Genomic DNA, 20797 nt, shown 5'->3' on the forward strand with positions numbered 1-20797 from the left:
GTCATCGTCATCATCGTAGTCATCGTCGTCATCGTCATCAGTTGCGATTCACGTCGCGCTTCCCACGCAGCGCGCGTGGAGGCGCCGCCGTCTCACCATCTCGAGCTCCTCGACGCGCAGTTGCTTGCGGCACTTGACGGACACGCGCTGGTCCTTGCTCTCCAGCAGCGTGTCGTTGCGCACCATGCTGCTCAGGCAAAACACCACGTCCGACCTGGAACACAACAACGATCGCTGTGAGCGGACGCAGACTGGACCCCGCCAGAGTAATGTGGAGGCTTTACTCTCGTCTGAGAATCGCCATGGCAGACAAGCACCGCCCCCACGCCCGCCTGCCTTCGTCTCTCGAGTGCCGATGTTTACACACTGCACAAGGTACTCATTTGAGGCCGAGTCGACCTAGGGGAGGCCCAGGACCGGTCCAAATTATCAACACAGATGTTGGCCGTGAGCGGAAATCGAACTCGGGTCGTCGGGTTCGTAGCGCAGCACGCTAACTGCTGCACCCCTGCTCCCCGCACACACGTGACGCGTTGCATTTGGCCTCACTTTCTCCGTATGTTCGGACACAGCTTGAGAACGTCTTCCTTGCAGGCCGTCTTGAACTTGAACGAAAATCGGAAATCCTTCATCTGGATCTGCAGAGCGGTTGACACAAGTGGTACACACACACAGCTGAGCACAAGACGTCCAGTGCTGGTCGTCAGTCAAATACTCAACTCGGGCTGTGTGGGTTATTAACACAAATAATAATAAAAACCCATACCAGCTGGAAATGCGTAATGCCGATGTAGCACTTTTCGTTGATTTCCTTTTGATGCTTGTTCTCCACCAAACATTCCATCAGGTCGTCCGTTTCACCCTTGTCGTCCGCGACGGTCTGCAGGAAGCCGAGAATGGAGGCGCCTCAATTAAAAGCCACGGTCACGACGTACAGCATTTTAAACTCGGGGCATTGGTGGCCACACACATGGCCTGTAATCCAGCACCGTGGAGCGTTGGGTTGGTGGCTTGCCAGTAGAAGGCAGTCCAGCGACGTGTGAGCTAATATCATCTCTCGCTTCTGTATGGGATGGAGTGGTGTCCTCTAGCACGTGCGTTTTCTCCGGGTGCTCTGGTTTTCTTCCACATGCATTAATTAGCTAAAAACATCTGGATATATAGAGGACTGCAAAGCTAGCGCAATTGCTAGCACTGGCTTACTGCCTTGGCTGCCTTCCCAGCATTCTGTGATTGCTCAGCTATTTTGTAAGTTTGCATGCATGGCGCTACATACAACTATAACATTATTCTTTTCAATCTCAACAGCAAAAATGCAATTAAAAAGAAACAAAACCTCAAGAAGAGCACTTGTATTTCATTAAACGTTCATGTTTTTGACAATGCAATGGTTATTAAATTTAGTACACTGGGCTAAAACCTGTTCAAGATCTCAATAAAAGCCACTTCATTTAAAACAAGGCCACAAATAACATGGGAACTTTGCCAACAGCCCAACGAGCCGCTCATACAGAGTGGTGCAATTAACTACGAAGACTTCTACGGTACCCGCCATAACTAAAAACTACAGGGTGACAAGTAGTTTAAAGGCTGTGCTGTATCATGGAAATCAGATGCGGTGTACGAACACCAGCACTGGGGAGACAAAGGCGGTTGAGGGCGTAGGGCTGGCCACAACACCCCCTGGGTTGCTGCGTCGCCCTTCATGGCTGCTCAGTTACAGAACTTGGCCCAACAGCTTGTTAAACACTGCACACGGTGGGGGGCGGGGACGCTTGCGTGTGCGTGTGTGTGTGCGCGCGTGTGTGCGCGTGTGTGCGTGCACTCACGTGGCAGTACGCCTGAATGATGGGCTCGCACGCCCTCATGAGCAGAGCTTCAATCTCAATGTCCTGCAGCAGCAGCAACAATAAAACACAAAGTGTCTGAAGCGTACAACAGTGATGCAACAATTCACCCGACCGATGCTCGATGAAATGCCAAGATGGCGCGACTCGTGATTTAATTCACAAATCAATATTTTTTTCTCCTGTCCTTGCGGTGCAAGCAGAATCTATCGTGGTATGTTTTCCACAGTGGCATACGCTTACAAATCCGAAATAATACATTCCAATTTGCATTATTCAGCGCGTGTACCACGAGTGTAACGATCAATGTTAATCCACGAACCGTTACGTCGTTACTACTCGATAAAGAAGCGGTGAACCTTGTGCAAAAATTCAATCAAAATCGCCACATTTTAGAAACAAATGAACACCACCACATACTTCCTTAAGAGGCCACACATATATAGGTGCTTATTTGCAAAACCGTTGTACAACGGATAAGCATTTTGGCTGGAGGACAGTTCAACCAAGAATGAGCCGATGTCTTTACAATCCCCGATTTTGTCTCATGAGACACAGACACTACCTGTGGGGTTGATGTCTCACACAGTGAGCAAGGCATCGTCCCGGAGGACAAAGGCATATCACTCTCCTGCTCTCACGCCATAACAGAAGGCTCTCGTCTTTATGCCCTGTAACGCGATTGTCAGTTTTACAAAAATAATTCGCCAACATGGGTGAAATATGCCGCATTAACCGAAACCCGCAATGTTCAGCGTTGCCTTTTTGGTGGCGCTTGTTGACCAGGCCGAGATCAAGAACTGTTCTACTCTTGCGCATGATGGCAGCGGGTTGTATGGACACAATGGCACGATGGCGGCTCGTGTAAGTTTCCACCGGTGAAGGAGGCGTGAGCAACGTGGCGATCAACCCAGACTCACCAACGGTGGTCGACGCTCGGACTCAGGCTTGAACCCAGGAACTTACAAGTCAACAAAGTGAGCTCAGTGCTGCAACAGTGAACACCTGCCCGACCCCCAACCCTGCACCCCCTTACCCCGAGTCACCTGACCCGCTTAGGTCGATCAAAGACAGCTTTCTCCCGGCACCCAGTGAAACGTGTAGGACTTTCGCTCAACTCAAAAGGTGTTTTCTCAACGCGGAAGGTCAGGAGAATTCAGCCGTGGGTACGTTGGGATGATGGCCGCGGTGGTCACAGCGAGCGCAGCGCTTGCTTTGCTGCCGGTGTTAGAAACGGCGGGAGGAGGAGAGGAGGAGGCGGGAGGGGGGGGGGGGGAGAATGCAACACACCTCGGACTCCATCTCCGTGAGGTTGGTCACAATGTCCTTGCATGGCTTCAGCAGCTCGTCCAGCTTGTCCTGCAGGCATTCCAGCTCCTGCACGGCATGAGGACGAAGGTGAAGATCCCACAGGTAACCAGTTCAGATATGCATCACCGATGTTGGCTGCGAATGGGAATGCAGTGCGCTCGCAACTATACTACCGCTCCCCATGCATACAAAGACACAGACACAGACCTCATCAACGATCACTCATCCACTCATCCATACATAGGGTGGGCAAGCCATGCAGCACGCTTGGGATATCAACTCAACTAATTGATTGCACCTTCAATCAGTCGCCCTTGATTAGGTCACTGTGCGATAATTAATTTAAATCAGCAAATCCATTAGTTAGATCCATGTGGATGACGTAGGCTGAGCAGCACGAGCTTGACTCACCGAGTGGAGCGAGGGGGGGGTACTGGGGCACGTGGACGTGTCTCATAATACTGCGGGTGTGCGGCAAAGCGTCTGTAGTCCACTGTAGGCCTTCCCAGAATGCTCTTCGTTGTACTACTCGACGCAGTACGAGGCAAAGGCGCAGCCCTGAAATTGCTTTTTGGTGCCACTGCTGGCGGAGGCCTCCACCGGAGGCGCCGACTCTTCTACGCTGGCGAGACATCTCCGAAGATGTGCCAGTGACCCGCACGTTACCCAACCACACCCACCTGCCAACAGACTAGCTGCGGCATTCCCGTCTATTCGACTGGGTGGACACAGGCGGGAGAGGATGTAAATTGCCACACCGGGAGATCATATCGAATGGGTAACTTTTGGAATCCACATCCAGTGCGCTAATCACTACAACCACCGCAGCATACTTGACAAACTATAATATTTTAATAATTTCAGGGTACTTGTGTACCCCGAAATACGTTAATTAGAATTACAATGATTCATCATTAGGTTCGTCATCAATGAACCCTTTTCATTTTGCCTGCGTCTCGGTTGTTTGACGGCCCCACAGGGGGAGGCAGGCGCTCCCCGCTGCCCCATCCACACAACGGTGTGACGGTCCGCACGCTGGACTTGCAATCCAGAGCCGTCGATACGATTCCATCTCCAGTTGAGAACAAATGCGCACCTTTCTTAAGCTTCCCTGCCTAGGTCCACCCAGAAGTTAGCGGAATGGCAGGTCGCGTGGGGTAAAGTGTGGATGCTCCCACCCCTTCCAAGATGTCGGGCCAGCAATAGCCTCTAGCGGGTCTCTCTAGAGAGGTACCTCGAGTGGAGGCCGTTCTGCCGGCAGTCCCGTGAGCGAGCTATTGCAGGGCCGCACCTTTACCATTCCTGGCCAAATCCGCCAATGCGCTCGGCTGGCCACGAGCCCGAGCTAACGCGTGCCACGCTCCCTTTCACTCGCGCACCTTGCCCGGCTTCTCAGAGCACCACTTGCCCAGGTCGGCCAGGCAGCTCTCCTGCAGCTCGGGGTTCAGGTGCACGTCCAGGGCGCGCTGCTGCAGGATGCGGCGCACCTCGTGCTTGCAGTCGCGGGACAGCTGTGGGGGAGGGAGCACACACGCCAGCGCACGCCGGTGCGTCAATCGTCGGCAGGAGCCACGTCCTGCCGGCCCTCGCCAACGCGGTCGCCCCTCCCCCCACGGCCGCTGCGTGGTGCCACAATCCATCCCCTGCTCACGCGCCGCTTCAGCCCAAGCCGACCGCCCGTCTCCGTGACGGCGATGCAGTGTGATGAGCGAGCGAAGGTGACGTGCGAGATGGTGTGGGGTAGCAAAGAGCGCGCGTGAGCGTGCGAGTGCGATACGTGAGCGGGTGCCGGTGTGTTAGCGAGCGGGGGTTGTAGGAGCTGGCGTGGTGTAGGAGTAAATGCGGTGTGCGAGTAACTGAAGTAGCGATTGTGTGTGCGGGAGCGGTGTATCAACAAGCAAGCATTGCATGAGCTATTGTGCTTCATTACCAAGTTGGCCTTGTGGTGTGTGTGGGTGCGGTGTGTGTAGGTGCGAGCGTGTGTGCGAGCGTATGTGCAGTGTGCGTGTAGGTGCGATGTGTGCGCGTGTGTAAGTGCGGTGTGTGCGTGTGTGTAGGTGCGTGTGTGTAGGTGCGTGTGTGTAGGTGCGTGTGTGTAGGTGCGTGTGTGTAGGTGCGTGTGTGTAGGTGCGTGTGTGTAGGTGCGTGTGTGTAAGTGCGTGCGTGCCAGCACATGCTCCACCACACACCCGGCGGCCCTGAGACTCGGTGCGGTGCGCGTGCCGGTAGAGGCAGGAGAACACGGCCCCGGGCGGCAGGGTCTCGGAGGTGTCGTTCCAGCCCACCGTGTGGCAAAGGCGCGCCGCGTCGCCCTGGCAGTGCCGGTACAGGATGGGGTCCAGCCTGCGACGCGCGCCCGGCACCGACGGTCAGCGTGAGCGGTGGACCGACGGGCATGCAGACCACCGTGCCGACCGGCCAGCCACTTAGGCAGCAACAGCCAGATTCCGCCGTGTTTCCGGGTTGTGCCGCGTGTTGCTCGGAACGATGTCCGGGGTTGCTTCCACGCGCTGGGGAGAAGCTCCCATCGTGCCGAACAACAATCGGCACCACCAGGAAACGCACAAATCTGGACGGAGCAAACTGCAGCAACGTGCCGACGTTGCGATTACCAACAGTGGGACACAGCACCAACTTCGATGCGTTTGGGCCGTGTCGGGAATCTGACCGCAATCGAACTGCAGATGCGGCAACAGTGGTTAGAGTGGTTGTCAAGAGCCCACTGAGAAACCTTGCGCGTCTCGACGTCGTGATGAGACAGGATAGCAGTCGGGAGCCGAGAGGCTCGTGAGAGGACAGCGAGCGGCATTGCCGACTGCGTATTTAGATCTCTAGCCAGGGCAGCGGCTCCCAGGGCATCCACGGGGAGGAGGGGCTGGGGTCCTTGAACGAGTCCCAGAGGAGACACGGCGGGCCGGGGGTCCATTCACCGACGAGTCCCAGGCACGGACACCGCACCTTGCGAAGCTCAGCGAGGACAGTCAGGAGGCTGGGCACGGGAGTTGTGGTTCAACCACCACACAGCCGCAAGAGGGCATTGCGATCGCCTTACTTCCAGTCTCTGGAGATGAAGTACTGCAGCTCCAGGAGTTTCTGCTCACAGTCCTCCACCATGTGGTCGGTGTACAGGTGCTCCATCAGGCAGGAGAGGATCCTGTGCAAGCGAAGCAGAGAGGGGCAACATTCTCATTGCTGGCGAGACCAGCTTGACGTCCTTTAGAATGCGTTTAGGGCGGTTTAAAACGACCGCTTCCCAATAATCACTCCATTATCAATGGAGACGGTCGACAAATCAGTGTCTTCCTCGGACACGCAATGGGACAGTGCCAATCTGTCTTCACAGGCAGAGCCAGGATAGCAAATTCCCCTTTCTCATGCTGGTGGCTAAATTCTGACAAAAAACAACTGCCGACTTTGACGCAAAGTGGAACTCATTTCATGGTCGGCTACGTACGGTGCAAAAAAGTTCAACATACATACTTGAATTTACCCACAGCAACTTAAAAAATTACTATCAAAATCACCACTCAACATCGCTACCACCACCCATATACATCACCACATGATACCACCACCACTCAAAACCATAACCAATCAACACCACTACCACCACCACCACACTCCAAACCGTGATCACTCAACAACCACCACCACGAGCCCAATGCCACACCACCACCACCACCACACTCCCAACCGTGATCACTCAACCCCACCACCAGGTCCGACTGCGAGCAGGGCCACGAGGTATCAGGCACAGCGACGAGGGAGACCGTCGCTGGCGTGAGCAACTCGCGTGGCGGGGGCGCCGGGGAAGAGGCAAGCGGCTCACATGGGGTCCCCGTTGCGGATGTGTTTGCACGCCGTCTGGATGACGGACTCGCACGCCTCGTTGAGTGCCCGGTCGATGCGGTAATCCGCTCCGGGGTTTGCCTCCTGAACCAGCTCCTGGAGCTGTTGGTGACACGGGGGGGGGGGGGGGGGGGGGGCAGTGACTTTGCGGGCAAGGCAGCGGCGTCGAGCATCCCGGCGAGGTCAGGACAGGCGGCGGCTGGACTCGCAACGTCCGAGACACGAACTTGACGGACAATCCATGGAAACAAAACACGACTGGTGGGGTGCCAACCACGAGGATTTGGCCTCACGCCAAGGTATTTACAGCTGTCCCAGAGACGTAGAATGCGAGCTTCCAACGCGGCTTCATTATATTTGACGACAAACAATTTGCTTGCTTTTCAAAAAGCCAGCTTTGAATAGTTTCTTGGCAGTATCGTGGACGAGCAACACTCGTTTCGGTATCACCTAGTATGGATATCGAGGCCTCTAAACAGGGATCTCAGAAGTAGATCTTTCAAATCATTTTTCAGGTCCGTACTCAAGGTACTAGTACCAAATGGAGAATTATTCACATCATGACAATGTCTATAGCGACGTTGGCATATCATTTGATATTTACTTTAAAAAATGGGAGGTGGGGCGGGGGGGACCTACAGTAGGGAGAAGCTCGGCCACCCTCGTATCAAGGCGACGCTCCGGGGCTTCTTTGGGGAGACGTGCAGCAAGGCCGAACTGGCGCCCGCCCGCAAAGCAGCACGGGGGCGGCTGCCAACCGACCGCCCGTGGTGCAACAACGGCGATGCTGCAGGCAGCGCGAGCGAGGGAGGCGGACGGAGGCCGAGGGATGGAGGGAGGGAGGGAGGGATGGAGGGAGGGAGGGAGGGAGAGAGGGAGGGAGGGAGGGAGGAAGGGAGGGAGGGAGGGAGGGAGGGAGGGCGTCCCAGCGCCTGCGGCGACACTCACGGCGGTCTGGCAGCTCTGGACGAGCGGCGCCTTGCCGTCCTCCCCGCGCACGGCACGCATCAGGCAGTGCAGCGTGCGGCCCTTGCGGTGCAGGCCCGAACAGCGGGTGTCGATCTCGCCGCGGCAGCTGAGCATGATCTCGGGGCTCAGCGAGAAGTCCTCCATGAGCATCCTCCGGAAGTCGAGCATCTCGGCCTGGCAGTCGCTGCTCACCTGCCGCCCTGCGTCGATGGTCGGTCGTGGCAAAAGGGACGGAGAACGGCGGCAATGAACACGTGATGTAATTAATATAACGATAAGTGTCTCACATCACAGGCCTTGTCAATCATTCCATTGTCCTGCTGCTGTGTAGCCATGGGCACTCCATGGCGACAGCTGTCCCTGCACGGCACGAAGGGAACGCAGCCCAGGCCTGCAAGTGGGCATCAGTCCGCCAATAGGGGGCGATGTTGCTACGTGGTGTTTCACAGACTAAGACATACATGATCTAATTCGGCAAATTTGTACCGTGGCGCTGGCATGACGCGTCTACTCTATTTATAGTTAACACACTCGCAATGTTGACCATGGTGGCCACTGAACTTGAACGATGAATCTTTGTGACAAGTGAAAAGTGCTCTGCTGCTCAGCCATGACACTTAATCCAGTTTAATGTGGAGGGGTCACGCGCTGCGGTCAGTTGCCAGCTGCCCGAAGCAGATGAAGATCCCCGTACAGACTCAACAGACTTAAATATAAATATCCAGATTCTGTTTGTACCGATAAAAACCCTGGAGACAAGGGGGTGGGGCTGGCCTTTGCCTCTCTCGTGGTGATGTTTACACACCACACCAGGATACTCATTTGAAGCTGAGTCGACCTAGGGGAGGCCCAGCACTGGTTCAGACTGGTGTTGGCCGTGATCGAGAATCGAACTTGGCTCGCTGGGTTCGTAGCGCAGTGGCGCTAACTGCTGCGCCACCGCTCTCCTTAAGCAGCAGACACAAATCAATACCAATACAACCGCCATTTTCTACTAAGTGACGGTGACGTCACCACGGCGACCGTGCCAGGCCAGGTGCACTTTGAGGCCACGTGAAAAAGTTGAAGGCTCGCTGACAGGGGGTCACGGGACAGATCCAGGTGCCATGGATTGACCGAGATGACTGAGGATGACTGGGAGATGCACCAGCTGTGCTCCCTACTGTGCCAGATACAAAGACAAAGATCTCCCGTATAGCCTGAATAGACTGTTGGGGCAAGTGCTGTTATAGCGAGTACCTACGAAGGCCGGAACGGCACACGAGGGGGTGGGTGGCCAGCAACATGCCCGGCTGCCGTTTCGCACACACGCACGCACACGCGCACGCTCGCACACGCACACGACGGCACGAGCGTCGACCGGCCGGCACACAGACCCACGCACCTTTGTGCACCGCAGACTCGAGGCAGAGCAGCAAGTAGGAGAGGCGGGCCTCGCGAGCCCGCGGAAGGTTCTCCCCCGTGCAGCGGAACTTCTTGAGGTCGGCGCGGCACGCCTTCGCCAGCGAGTAGCTCACCTTGTAGTCCTGCGTAATGAGCTTCTGGCGCATGGTGAGCGCCACTCGGCACTGCGACGCACAACAAGACAAAGATCTCCCCTGTAGCCTTCACACACTGTTGGGGCAAGTGCTGTTAGCAGCGAGCACCTACGTAGGCCGGCACAGCACGTGAGGGGGCGGGTGGAGATTCCACGATACTACGGCTGCAGTGAGTCGACCACCTCATACAGGACCCTACCGTCGAACCTCCCGGTTTCAACCTTCCACGCCGCCAATGGTTGACCAACCGCATCAGGACCGGGCATGGCCAATGCGGCCACCTGATGCACGAATGACACCCATCAACGATTCGGCGGTCCGCGGGCGGTGCGGCCACGAATCCCAAACCATCGACCGCGTCGTAAAACACTCCCCGCTGCTGCCGCTGCCCCCCATCCACTCTGCTCCGAAAAGACAACCGAGTGGATAACAAATCTGCAGCGGCATCTTCAATCTGCTGCTATTAGTCCACATGAAAGAAGGCGACTACAAACTTCCCGCCCGGTGTGTGTGTAGTCGCGAACTCTGCTCCGAAGGAAGGGTCACCACGGGATTTATCACCTTCCCGATTTTTGGCGAGTGCCAGAAGTGCCCGGAGTCTCGTCAGCCAAGCCGCCTTACTTGCCACGCTTCGCGTAAACCACGCTTCGCGTAAACCCCACGTGGGTTTTACACAGGCACGATAATCTGCGCTTAAGTTCACGGATACAAGCGGACCGCTGGCAGCGAGCGGTATTTATTGAACAAACATCGCACGCTCACTTTTATACTGAGAAGGACCTTACCCTTGCCAAAGGGGAACAACGGGTTTCTCAGCTCTCGCCTCTCTTTTGGCATAAATATGTCATTCCTATCTTAAGGACAAGCCACTGTTCAATTACTACAAAGTGTGATTAATTTTAGAGACCCTAAAAAACACATTATGATGAAGTGTGCCAGTAGTTCGCGCGCTGCAATATGAACGCGGCGATTTGAGTTTGATTCCTTCTGATGCAGAAAAGGCAAGATCTGAAGCGGTCCTGGGCCTCCCTTCACCAAACAGCATGGATCAGCATGGTGAAGTCTGGTCAACCAACCCCTCCAAGCCCGACATGGCGTGGGGTGGACTTTCATCCAACAGTGGATCGATCAAGGCCAGTAAACTAACGAATATTGATCCGGCCAAGTTGGTTTCCCCATTGGGATTTTAGCTCGCAACCTTCTGACGGCGAGTGGCGCACTCGGACTGTTGCAGCGCGACTCTGGTCACCCTGATCCCTCACTCTCTTTAACCCTCTGGCCAGTGGCAATTGAGAAGCTCAAACTCTCTCCGATCTTGAGCGTTTCTGCTCAATTTCACTCTCCACCCTTCCCCTATTTTCCAGGGCCTCCGTGCCAACCAGAGGAACTGCTCGGCAGGGTTGAGGCGTGTGCGGCGGGAGGCCCCTGGGAGAGACCAGACGGCCGGGCCGACCCCCCCAGGGGCCACGCAAGCCAGGGCGAGGCAGAGGGCAGGGGGATGAAGGCGATCACGCACGGCCGCGCTCACGCGATCGGTGATGCACGCTCACCCCGGTGGGTAATTTCGGCGAGTTTGGGGCAGAGGGCGCGTGCGGCGAATGTAAAAGCAGTGTCAGCACACCGAGGCGTGCCCTTGCGTTAACCCCTCCCCTTGCAGCCAGCCAGAGAACGGGGGAATGTCAAACACCGTGCCAAAGGGCGTCATTACGAGGGAAAGGGAGGCACACTTTAAAACGAGGAATGCGATGTCCACTCCAATTCGAGGCTTCAGTTAAGACAATCTGCAGATAAAAATTCTGGAATTTATTAAAAACATTTCTCAATGCGTAAGGCTCATTTTCACCCTACTGACCATCTGACATCCCACCCAGCAAGGCGAAGACTCTTTGATGAATGCTAGATGGCCAAAACGTCAACATCAGCCTATTAAGCAAAAGAACACACACACGCTATGCGACCTGGCCAAACAGGCCAATTCTGAAAAATGTACAGCAAATTGGCAAGTCGCATGTGGCGAGGTATAATAATCGTCTGGTCAGCATGGAAGAGTAGACCAAATACCCTCTCTAGAGCAACCTCGAGCCGAGGTCCCTTCCCACCAACAGAAGGGCCTCCTGCTGCCTTCAGCTTTTGGGAACCGATGTAAAGCGGAGCCACGCGGTGCCGTGCCGTGGCTGCCGGCAAACCAACCGGTCACCAGCGCCGCGCGCCCAGAGCCGCCCATTCGCTACCGTCGGTCCACTCGCGATCGCCGATTTCCCCAACTTTCGGAATCGATATATTCGGTTCTGAAATTTTTTACCGGCGTACTGATCATCGTTTAAAAACCACGGTTCCTAAATAGGGAGTTGGAGTGATTCAATGTGCTCACACACACACACACAAAGACAGTGTCGTGATTAGTAATGGTCGTTTTGTCAACGAGTAATTAACATCTCTTTGCCAGCCTAACGCTGGACGAGAGAATCACCGCGCGTGGCCATGTGGCACCGCGACGGTCAGCCCGGCTTGGTGACGACGCGGAGAACGGACGAGGGAGCATCCGTCTCGGGCACCTGTGCTCAAACACCAGCGAGTTATTTTCATCTAGAACCAACAGGGCCCGTTACCTTGTCGGTCATGTCATCCTCAAACTTGTGGTTGAAGAGACATTTGTAGACGCGGCCCTCCCCGGCGGTGACCTGCAACGGGAGTGGCACGGAGGAGACGTTAGCGCCGAGGCAACGAGCTCGGTGGACTCGCGTGAGCGGGCGAGCGGGCGGGCGAGCGGGCGGGACCTTGCAGCAGGCACACAGAGAAGCCGCGGTGAAGGTGCCAGGGTGATCCGTATACAGGCGTCTCAAATTCGAGAGCAATTAAACATTTTTTCAAAGCCACATTACACGCATCTCCCACCAATCTCATTAAGCCCTCGAGCACTTTTCTCTAAGACTTTAAAGCCATCGCTTTTGCAATGTTCTATCTCCTGTTGGGGACAAAGTTAAGAGGGGGCATTAGAAATCAGCGGGGTGTCTATGAATGGATCGCCCTGGACATCCAAGTACAAGACAATGTGGATCTGATACGATGTACGTGACGTTGAAAATCTATTCTCGCGCCCACGATACGTGTGCCGAAATGCGTGTCCGAAACAAACGATTTACAAGTGAAGGGCAATGCACGCCTATTATTATTAAACCTTAAACACTCGGATATGCACGGGGTGCAGTGGTGGCACAGTTTAGTGTGGACTTAAATGAACACAACAAGCGTCATATGCTGGCATTGGCGGTTGAGATGAGATCACCGACCCGCTCTGCTGGAGAACCTGCTTTCATCACGGGTGGCTGAAACCCGGATCTGAACCAGGATCCCGGCAGTGCTGGGGCTTAGTCCTCCCGCCCACTGTTGGCCTCCTAAGCTGCCAATCCACCTCCAAGTGCATCGTGTTATTTGGGCAAGAAACGCTGCAGCGATTCATCAAATTAATTACATTCCGATGCTCACCATTACATGGGTCCAATCACACACTCGATGATTGATTATTTTCTTTTGGCATATGTTGCATGCATTCATTAATTTGACCCCTGGTAGTGGCGGCGTTGAGTGGTGGCGGCGGTGCCGAGTGGTGGCGGCGGTGCCGAGTGGTGGCGGCGGTGCCGAGTGGTGGCGGCGGTGCCGAGTGGTGGCGGTGGTGCCGAGTGGTGGTGCGGAACGGGAGGGTGCTCCGACCTTCTCGCAGAAGCGCTCGCGGTCGCTGTGGCAGGCGAAGTAGAGCTGCCGGTCGAGGTGGAAGTCGTCCGACGAGAGCTCGGCGACGCGCAGGATCGACTTCTTGCACTCTTCCTGGAGATGCGGACCCTGGTTCTGCTCGTTCTCGTCCGTCAGGGCCTTCTCCAGGCAGCTCACGACGGCGCCCTGCGAGTGGAGGTCCTGCGGCCGAGCCGAGGGAGGAGACGCTCGGCGACAACTCCCAACGGCTCCGACGGTGCCCCACACCGAATCGTCTCCCGGCTCAAACGAGTGAAGCGATTGCTCGCCACCGGCTGAGCTTCGGTTATTTTTAGAGCCGCAGCAATTGACGACGGCGATGATGGATTCATATCTGGACGAGTGCTTCGATGAATAAATTAACGGAATAAAAATAGCATATTTGCATTCAATAAATTACCATGCATTGTACTCCAAACGTGCGATTTAATGGCACCGGTATTCACGGCACCGCTCGGCAGGCAGAGCAGCTGTAACCCCGTTCCTTATGCTTCAAGGCTCACGGCAGCGACTCAAATAAATTCCAGTGCATTAGCACGACAACGTCTGCCCATTATGCGAGCAATTACGTCGGCCGCATCCTCTCGGCAGCAGTCACAGCCCATTAATCCGAGCCGCCACGTGCGCACGTGGCCCCGGCGTGCCGCTCGCAGCGGCGGCGCTACGCGTCGTGCGCTCGCTCAAACAGCACCCGCTGGCGCCAGCTGACATTCTCCGTCTGCTGCTAGACGGCGGCATCTCGGGGGAAGAGACGGAATCATCAACGGCAGTGTCGTCAGCCGTGATCAATCCACTGCTGGATGAAGGCCTTCCCCCCAGCCGTCGCCATCTCTCGCGGTCCTGCGATGGCGGCAACCCACCTCGCGCCCACACACGAGACGATTTCATTGCTCCATCTTTGCGGTGGACGTACGCGCGTGCGTGCTCCCTCCAATGGGTCCCACTCCGAAATTATCCTCGATTATCGGCCAACATCATCATCCCTTCTCCCAACGTGTCCTGCCCAAGCACACTTTTCTTAAGGCGGATTTATTTAAAAATATATACAAAAGGAACGACACCCACGCTCATCAATTGCAGCCGTGATTCAATCCACTCCAACACTTGCTCTTACCCACAATGTTCCATCTTCCCTTCAGTTTAAATGATCCCCTCGACTCTGGCTGTCATTTCATCTTGGGCTTTGTGCAGGGGAGGGAACTTAAGACTCATCCCAGAGATCGTCCCAACCCCCCCCACCCGCGTAAGTCGCAGATTCAGGTGGCTTTGTTTGGCCGTCAATTGTCCATCCACCAAAGCTCGACCACGGCCAAATCGAATGCCCCCCCACCCCAACATGTCCTACTCGATGAGGATGACACTTCCCGGGGCATCAACAGTGGTTCTCTCAGTGTGACCGGCTTGTGTCCCCCCCTCCCTCCACTCTAGGAAACTTGAAATTTCCACTGCAGGTTCAAGACCACCACCACCAGGCAGATGAGACCCATCCTGTGTTCAGACCCCCCAGTTTTGCGCAATTAAGTGAGCAGCCATAGAATTTTCCGGTAATTAAGCAACAAATCGTTCACTCGTACTCCACGCGAGTTAGAGCGGCCGACACGCCGCGGGTCTGAGTACATCATTCCAGAAATACATTATAAAATACATATATATAGGGGGGAATGGTGTGGAGGATTACAACTTACTGCCAAAGTGGAGGGGGGCAGATAGCACTGATCTGTACAATCAAATGAAACATCACTTATGGAGACAGGTTTATTAATAGAGACCCTCGGGGCTGTTACTCGGATATATCACCGACCTAAATACCGAATGTTTCTGGATTCCAAGAACATCCATGAAGAGACAAACATCACCCAATTGGGCGCGCATGCACGCAGAACTTTGCACCGTAGAGCCAACCGTGATAATTGGCGGCGCTAATGGGAGGTGCATGAACTATTTCCAATATCGCCTCACATTTTTGTGTCATGTATAATACACATATATATCCAGAGCTGCCAGATGGCGGTACAATAATAGACGATTGAATCAGAGTGCTTAGTGTCACCCCGCGGTATGTGCCATATTCTCAGAGGTGTCAGATTTCATCCCGACAAGCCAAACACTCAGTTCAAGGATTGGCCAAGCATCCGATTGTAGGAGCCTCCTCCTGCAATACGAACACGACAAAGCAAACCTTTCCTGGATATACAAAGGGCATCGTTTGTTATTCATTGTGTATAAATAGTAAATATATAACAATGATAAGTAACCACTAGGTTTGCATTTCCCATCGTGTTAGAACGTGACATGTTTATCACCGAAAGGCTCTGGCACGGTCCGGAGTCTAGCCGCCCCACACACTGCAGTCAATAGAAACGGCTCGGCTGTTACTGGGAACACGCGAGGACGGTTTCACAATGCTCGCCCTCGACTCGGTGCGTTCGCGTCTTGAGACCGACTCACGTGCACAGCACGGACTTCACACATCAGATACCTGCCGAGGACAAAGTGCCAGGGCCATGACCCGGCATCTCAAGCGTACCTTGCGACATGCATATACGCCTACTATGAAACATAGACACTTAAAACGAAAAAACGACTCGCGTTCTTCACCAACACTGGCTGAATTAATAAAATGTATATACATTTTGATTTAAAGCTTTCGTGACTGCAGGGATTCATAAAACATTTCTTGCTGTGGATTTCACACCTGATTATTGCTTGTGTGTTGCAGTCGAAACGTCGTGAGAATTTTTATTGTTCTATATTTATATTATTATTTCCCTTCTACGTGACTTTACCGAAATAATCAAGAAAATGTATATATATATCAGGCAATGTGTTGGGCAATGGCATTTCTTCACAGCGCATAGCGAGGCCAGAGCAGAAGAGTAGATACGAGTTAGAGACTGCGCTTTACATGTGCCATGGGGCCTGATAAGAATCTAAATGTATAAAACGTTTCCTGATAATGCTCTTTAAACTAACAGTCATACCCATTGAGTGAAAGCTCAATCTAACTTTCTATACGGGAAACGCTCTCTCGGGGAAACGCTCTCTCGGGGACCGGTAGAGTTGAACTTTCGATGTGGAAAAACACTGGGACCAGGGAACAGTGCACCCAAAGATAAATCATTTGGGATTTTTTTTTTATGAATGGGGCATGTGAAACAGATCAAAACTCACCAAGTGACAATAGACTGGGGATTTCACGGCACCAAGATGTTGTGCCATTCCGTAGTGTGTGTGTTACATCCCTGGAATGCTGAGATTGTAAAAGTGAAATTGAACAGCTTCGTAGTTTGGTTGTAAACTGCATGATTAAAATAACATTAAATCACACTTGTTTGGTTAAACTTTACATTCCAATTTCATCGTTTCAGTGGCCTGCCTGCCAAGAAATGTAATGCAACTGCAGATGCAGCTTGTTGAGATACTGGTACATTATTTTTATAAATCCAAATTGTATTTTATATTTAGGCCAAAACACTAATTCCAAGTTAATTAATTTCCACGGGCATCCCAGCCAATTTAATTTGAAGTATAGTCACGAGATTGTGAAAGATCAAATGGGAATACTCATCCAAGCCTGCCACCTGTACCACGTATGCTTGCAGACTTGAGAGTGCTTTTGATAACTTACCAAACATGTTCAATCAAGAGTGCCACATTGGGCATCTGGCTACGCCAATAAGAGGATATTTGTTATCCGTGAACAGGCTGAGATTAGACGAGGGAACGGTGACGTGTCTAAAGGGAGCAAAAATAAGAGCTCAGTAAATATAATAATGTGCGACACCCCCTTTGACATTCACAGACTGGGGGAGCCACCCAGACCTGGTAAAGATTTCTCGCGTGGCAGGTTCAAAGTGCGAAATCATAACCACTGCTTCACAAGCCCCGGCCGGACACAGGCAATCAAACTCTCTACGCTAAACATCAACCAGGGGCAGTGCAAAGTACAACACCGACACGTGTTACACGCCACCTTGAGTTTAACACGTAGTAGTAGTAGTAGTAGGCTTTCGCGACCAATATTACTCGTAATAAAAGGTTATTTGGTTTGATAGCATAGATATAAATGTGTCGTTACCCCACCACCACCCGACGCAGCCAATTAGTAAGCTTTGGCACATAAACAAAACGTGCTAATTAGTTACGACTGCAGCGCAGCGGGTGTGTCATGCAATTCACGGTGCCCAGCTGTGCACGTTTAGATTATCTCCAACGTGTAAATGAAGCATTAATAAACTGGGTCAAACACCCCAATGTAGGAGGGATGCTTGAACTGGTGCAACTGCGGTTAGGATCAATGTACGTTTCAATCCTAGACGTCGCCAGTTTGGTCCGATCTCCCAGCGTGCCAGTTGACACAATGGCCGAGTGTGTGTCTGAAATGCACTCCCCGCCCCCGCGCTGTCCACCCAGCAGTGTCGTTTGGTTTGAAATAAAGAGTCCAGCTACTCGGCGCGTCTTTCATGCATAAAGCCAACAGTGTTTCCCAACTCCATAGAGCAATGGGGATGGTGCTCATTTCGGCGGCAGCCCCTAAATAGCCAGTTGTGGGAAATCCACAACGCCACAACTCTTGGGCCAGCTTCCGCATACGTGGGTAGAGCAGAGTTGGTCAGCGAGTGGCCTCCTAGGCCTGTTATTTTTTTTTTATATTTCGCCTCTCGCCACCTCTCCTGCAGCCTTCCTCCGCTTCAATCGCCACCTCTCGGGACTGGACTGGCCCCCACAATAATAATAATAAAATAATACAGTTGCGCATTGTGTCCAACGGTTGTTTTCAGGTGCACTTTATAGACTTTTTGTACGTGCAGTACAAACAGTGCGAACACATCGCGTTTGTTTTAAGAAGACCGCTCGCAGCTTGTGTTCATCTTGGGGGCTTGAACTTCAGCACAAGCTTAAAGCCCTTGCGTAAAAACCACACTATTTACACAAAACCCGGCACGGCACCACTATTAAAATGTGGAAAGCGAGCGTGCGGGTTCACACTTCCATTCGGCCAAGCGCACACACATGATCCTCTTACCAAAAATCCCCACACATCCTAATGTCTCGCTGCACAAAATGCACAAAAATGTTTATGTCTCTCCCTCAATTCCTCAAGAAGTTAATTTAATGGCCGAGAAACGTTTATTTTTCTGCGTGTTTTGGCAGTCTGTTTTGACAAACGATCGCTGGATTTTGCAATTGGTTGGGTTCCACTGGAATGTTCCATGCTATGGATAGGCCCTAAAGCGAAGCGGTGTACTGCAGTGACAATGTGAGCGAGAGGTTCATATTGGGAGGGAAGAGAGAGGATTAATTGTCGACCGTGCTTGCTGGTGAGAATGAATTGCTGGTAATGACAACCGCGGCCAGGAGCGAACGTGGGTCAGGGACTGCTGTGAACTGGGAACATGGGCAGAGGTCAGTGATGGCGCCACTGAGATTATTCCTAGTTTAAGCCACCTGCGATTAAACTGGGTTTCTCCAAGTGTAGAAGTGTGTGACGAGATGATGATCTAACTGCAGTGAACCAATTTATAGCGTTGGACGGACAGAAACGGTTGGGGGGGGGGGGCGGATTTACAAAACTTTCGCAACTCAAGTGCGGGGTTTTTTCCGGGTTGGGCTTCGCCGCCAACATTTCCTTTCCGGAGATTTCGCCACGCGCGGCTGGGGGCCCATCCTCGACAGCCGAATCGAGTCATCACTGCTCTCCTCGCAATCTTCGTCACGTCAATCATGCCCCGATTGATCATTCGGTGTGGAATGCATTTACGATTGCTACGGTGCCCCGTCTCCTACAAACACCTCACACTCCGTGTCTTGTTTGAATCCAGGTTGGCTTTTAAATGAGTCGCACTCGCCCAAGGTTTAGATCTTGATCCAGGCTATGCGCATCGAGAACCGATTCCAAGTTTCGGCAAGATTGAAGCCATCTTCAAAAGCAAAATGTGGAGGAGAGCTTTGTTTTTAAGGAGATCGTTTGTGGCGTAGCTCATTTACACTTCTGGATGGACAGAGGCAAGGGGATTTGAGAAACTGAACCGATTGTTTTCAATCGCCAAGCCAGGAGACCGAGTCAAACCGGCGATCTCTTGATTGTGCTAACCATCACACCACAGCAAGTGCCGCACTTTCTCAGTTAAGATGGTAAAACTAGACATTTCTTTCAAGGTGGCGAACTTATAACCATTATCATTATTATTGACGCACTGCGGTAAAGTGATAAATAATAGATGACAGCTAAACATTGTCAAACGTAATCCATGCCCGTGTTGATTCTTTACTTAATTAATTTTTGCTTTCCAGCCACCACCACGCCTCCCCATGGAGAGTCGGGTTAGGGTGGGGGAGGGGGGGGAGAAAGAGGGGGGTGGGGGGGGGGCTTGGCCCACGGAGCCTCGGAGGATCTGGGCCAGAATAACTGGGACCGGACTGGGAGGGCAGAGTCTGGTTCCCAGCCGTCATTGACACGAGGGGCGAGCGGTCAGAGCGATGATTAGCAGAGAGAATGCGTTCGTAGCTACGAGTGTGTGGGCTAGTGGTGAGAATTTTCACTCTCTCTGCATTATTTATGCGGCGGGCTCTGCGGGGAAACTACGCGCAGTGCGAATGCCAACGTCGCCCAGTGGGTGGCGACGGGCAAAAAGCTATGGCTACGATTGCGGCTCGAACCGTGGTTAACGGTGAGAATGAACCGGTGGTCACGATCGTGGTTGCCGCTACGCCTGTGTATGTGGTGAGAATGAATGATGAACCGGTGGTCACGATCGTGGTTGTTTCTTCGGCTGGGTTCGCCCGCACCTCGTCGCATTCACTTGAGGCGTGCGTCAGTACCGCGCGCAGCGGGGGGGGGGGGCGCCCGCGTAACGCAACGCGTCGTCAGCGGCGGTCACCTTGGGGTCGGCTCCGATGCGTCCGCACTGCAGCCGGTTGATGTCCTGCTTGCAGTTCTCCACGAAGCCGCAGATCATGCGGTAGTCGCTGAACACGATGCTCGTCATGCGCGTCACAAACTGGTGGCACTGGTAGTCAGTGATGTTGGGCCGGTTGTCGATGAGGCACGAGATGAGGTAGCCCTTGCCACGCTCCTGGCCCTGGCACTCCTTGAGCTGCGGGTCACACATACATACACACACACGCGCACACACACACGCGCACACACATACACACACGCGCACACACGTTTAGCCCTATGGACAGAGCGCTGCTCGCGAATGCCGGTTGACGTCGCCCTCGGCACGCGAGCCGGGAGGCGGTGGGTGGCGTGGGGATCGCGATGTTCACGCCCCGTTGCCTCCGTCTACACCCTGATGATGTTCAAGCACCGTGTGATTCACAGCTGAATGCATAACAATGCATTTCATTTATTTATTTACACAGGAAAGCCAAACCGAGTCCGCAGACCCTTGTTAAGGAGGGGTCCCTGCTACATCGGGATGGTCGATCAATGGCAGTTAAGAGTGTTCTTAGCTAGGGGGGAAAAAACCAGAGAACCCAGAACCCAGAGGAAACCCACAGGAGAGGGGGAGAACTTCACACAGAAAG

The 20797-nt window shown here is 53.4% G+C and overlaps 1 protein-coding gene across 1 annotated transcript in view; it reads right to left on the minus strand.

Annotated features, from left to right (window-relative positions):
* Positions 1-20797, minus strand: part of GLG1 (golgi glycoprotein 1) — a 57715-nt gene that overhangs the window by 8905 nt on the left and 28013 nt on the right. Inside the window, exons 4-17 of the mRNA XM_078879517.1 lie at positions 20146-20361; positions 13226-13426; positions 12124-12195; positions 9361-9544; positions 7956-8176; positions 6988-7109; positions 6211-6312; positions 5348-5501; positions 4538-4669; positions 3138-3224; positions 1830-1892; positions 767-880; positions 550-638; positions 97-214 (exon numbers count right to left, since the gene is read on the minus strand). Coding sequence (XP_078735643.1) covers positions 97-214; positions 550-638; positions 767-880; positions 1830-1892; positions 3138-3224; positions 4538-4669; positions 5348-5501; positions 6211-6312; positions 6988-7109; positions 7956-8176; positions 9361-9544; positions 12124-12195; positions 13226-13426; positions 20146-20361 — 1875 coding nt within the window. The remainder of the gene's footprint in view (positions 1-96; positions 215-549; positions 639-766; positions 881-1829; positions 1893-3137; positions 3225-4537; positions 4670-5347; positions 5502-6210; positions 6313-6987; positions 7110-7955; positions 8177-9360; positions 9545-12123; positions 12196-13225; positions 13427-20145; positions 20362-20797) is intronic.

This window comes from Lampetra fluviatilis, chromosome 54 (assembly GCF_964198595.1).
Source record: "Lampetra fluviatilis chromosome 54, kcLamFluv1.1, whole genome shotgun sequence".
Classification (NCBI taxonomy): domain Eukaryota; kingdom Metazoa; phylum Chordata; class Hyperoartia; order Petromyzontiformes; family Petromyzontidae; genus Lampetra; species Lampetra fluviatilis.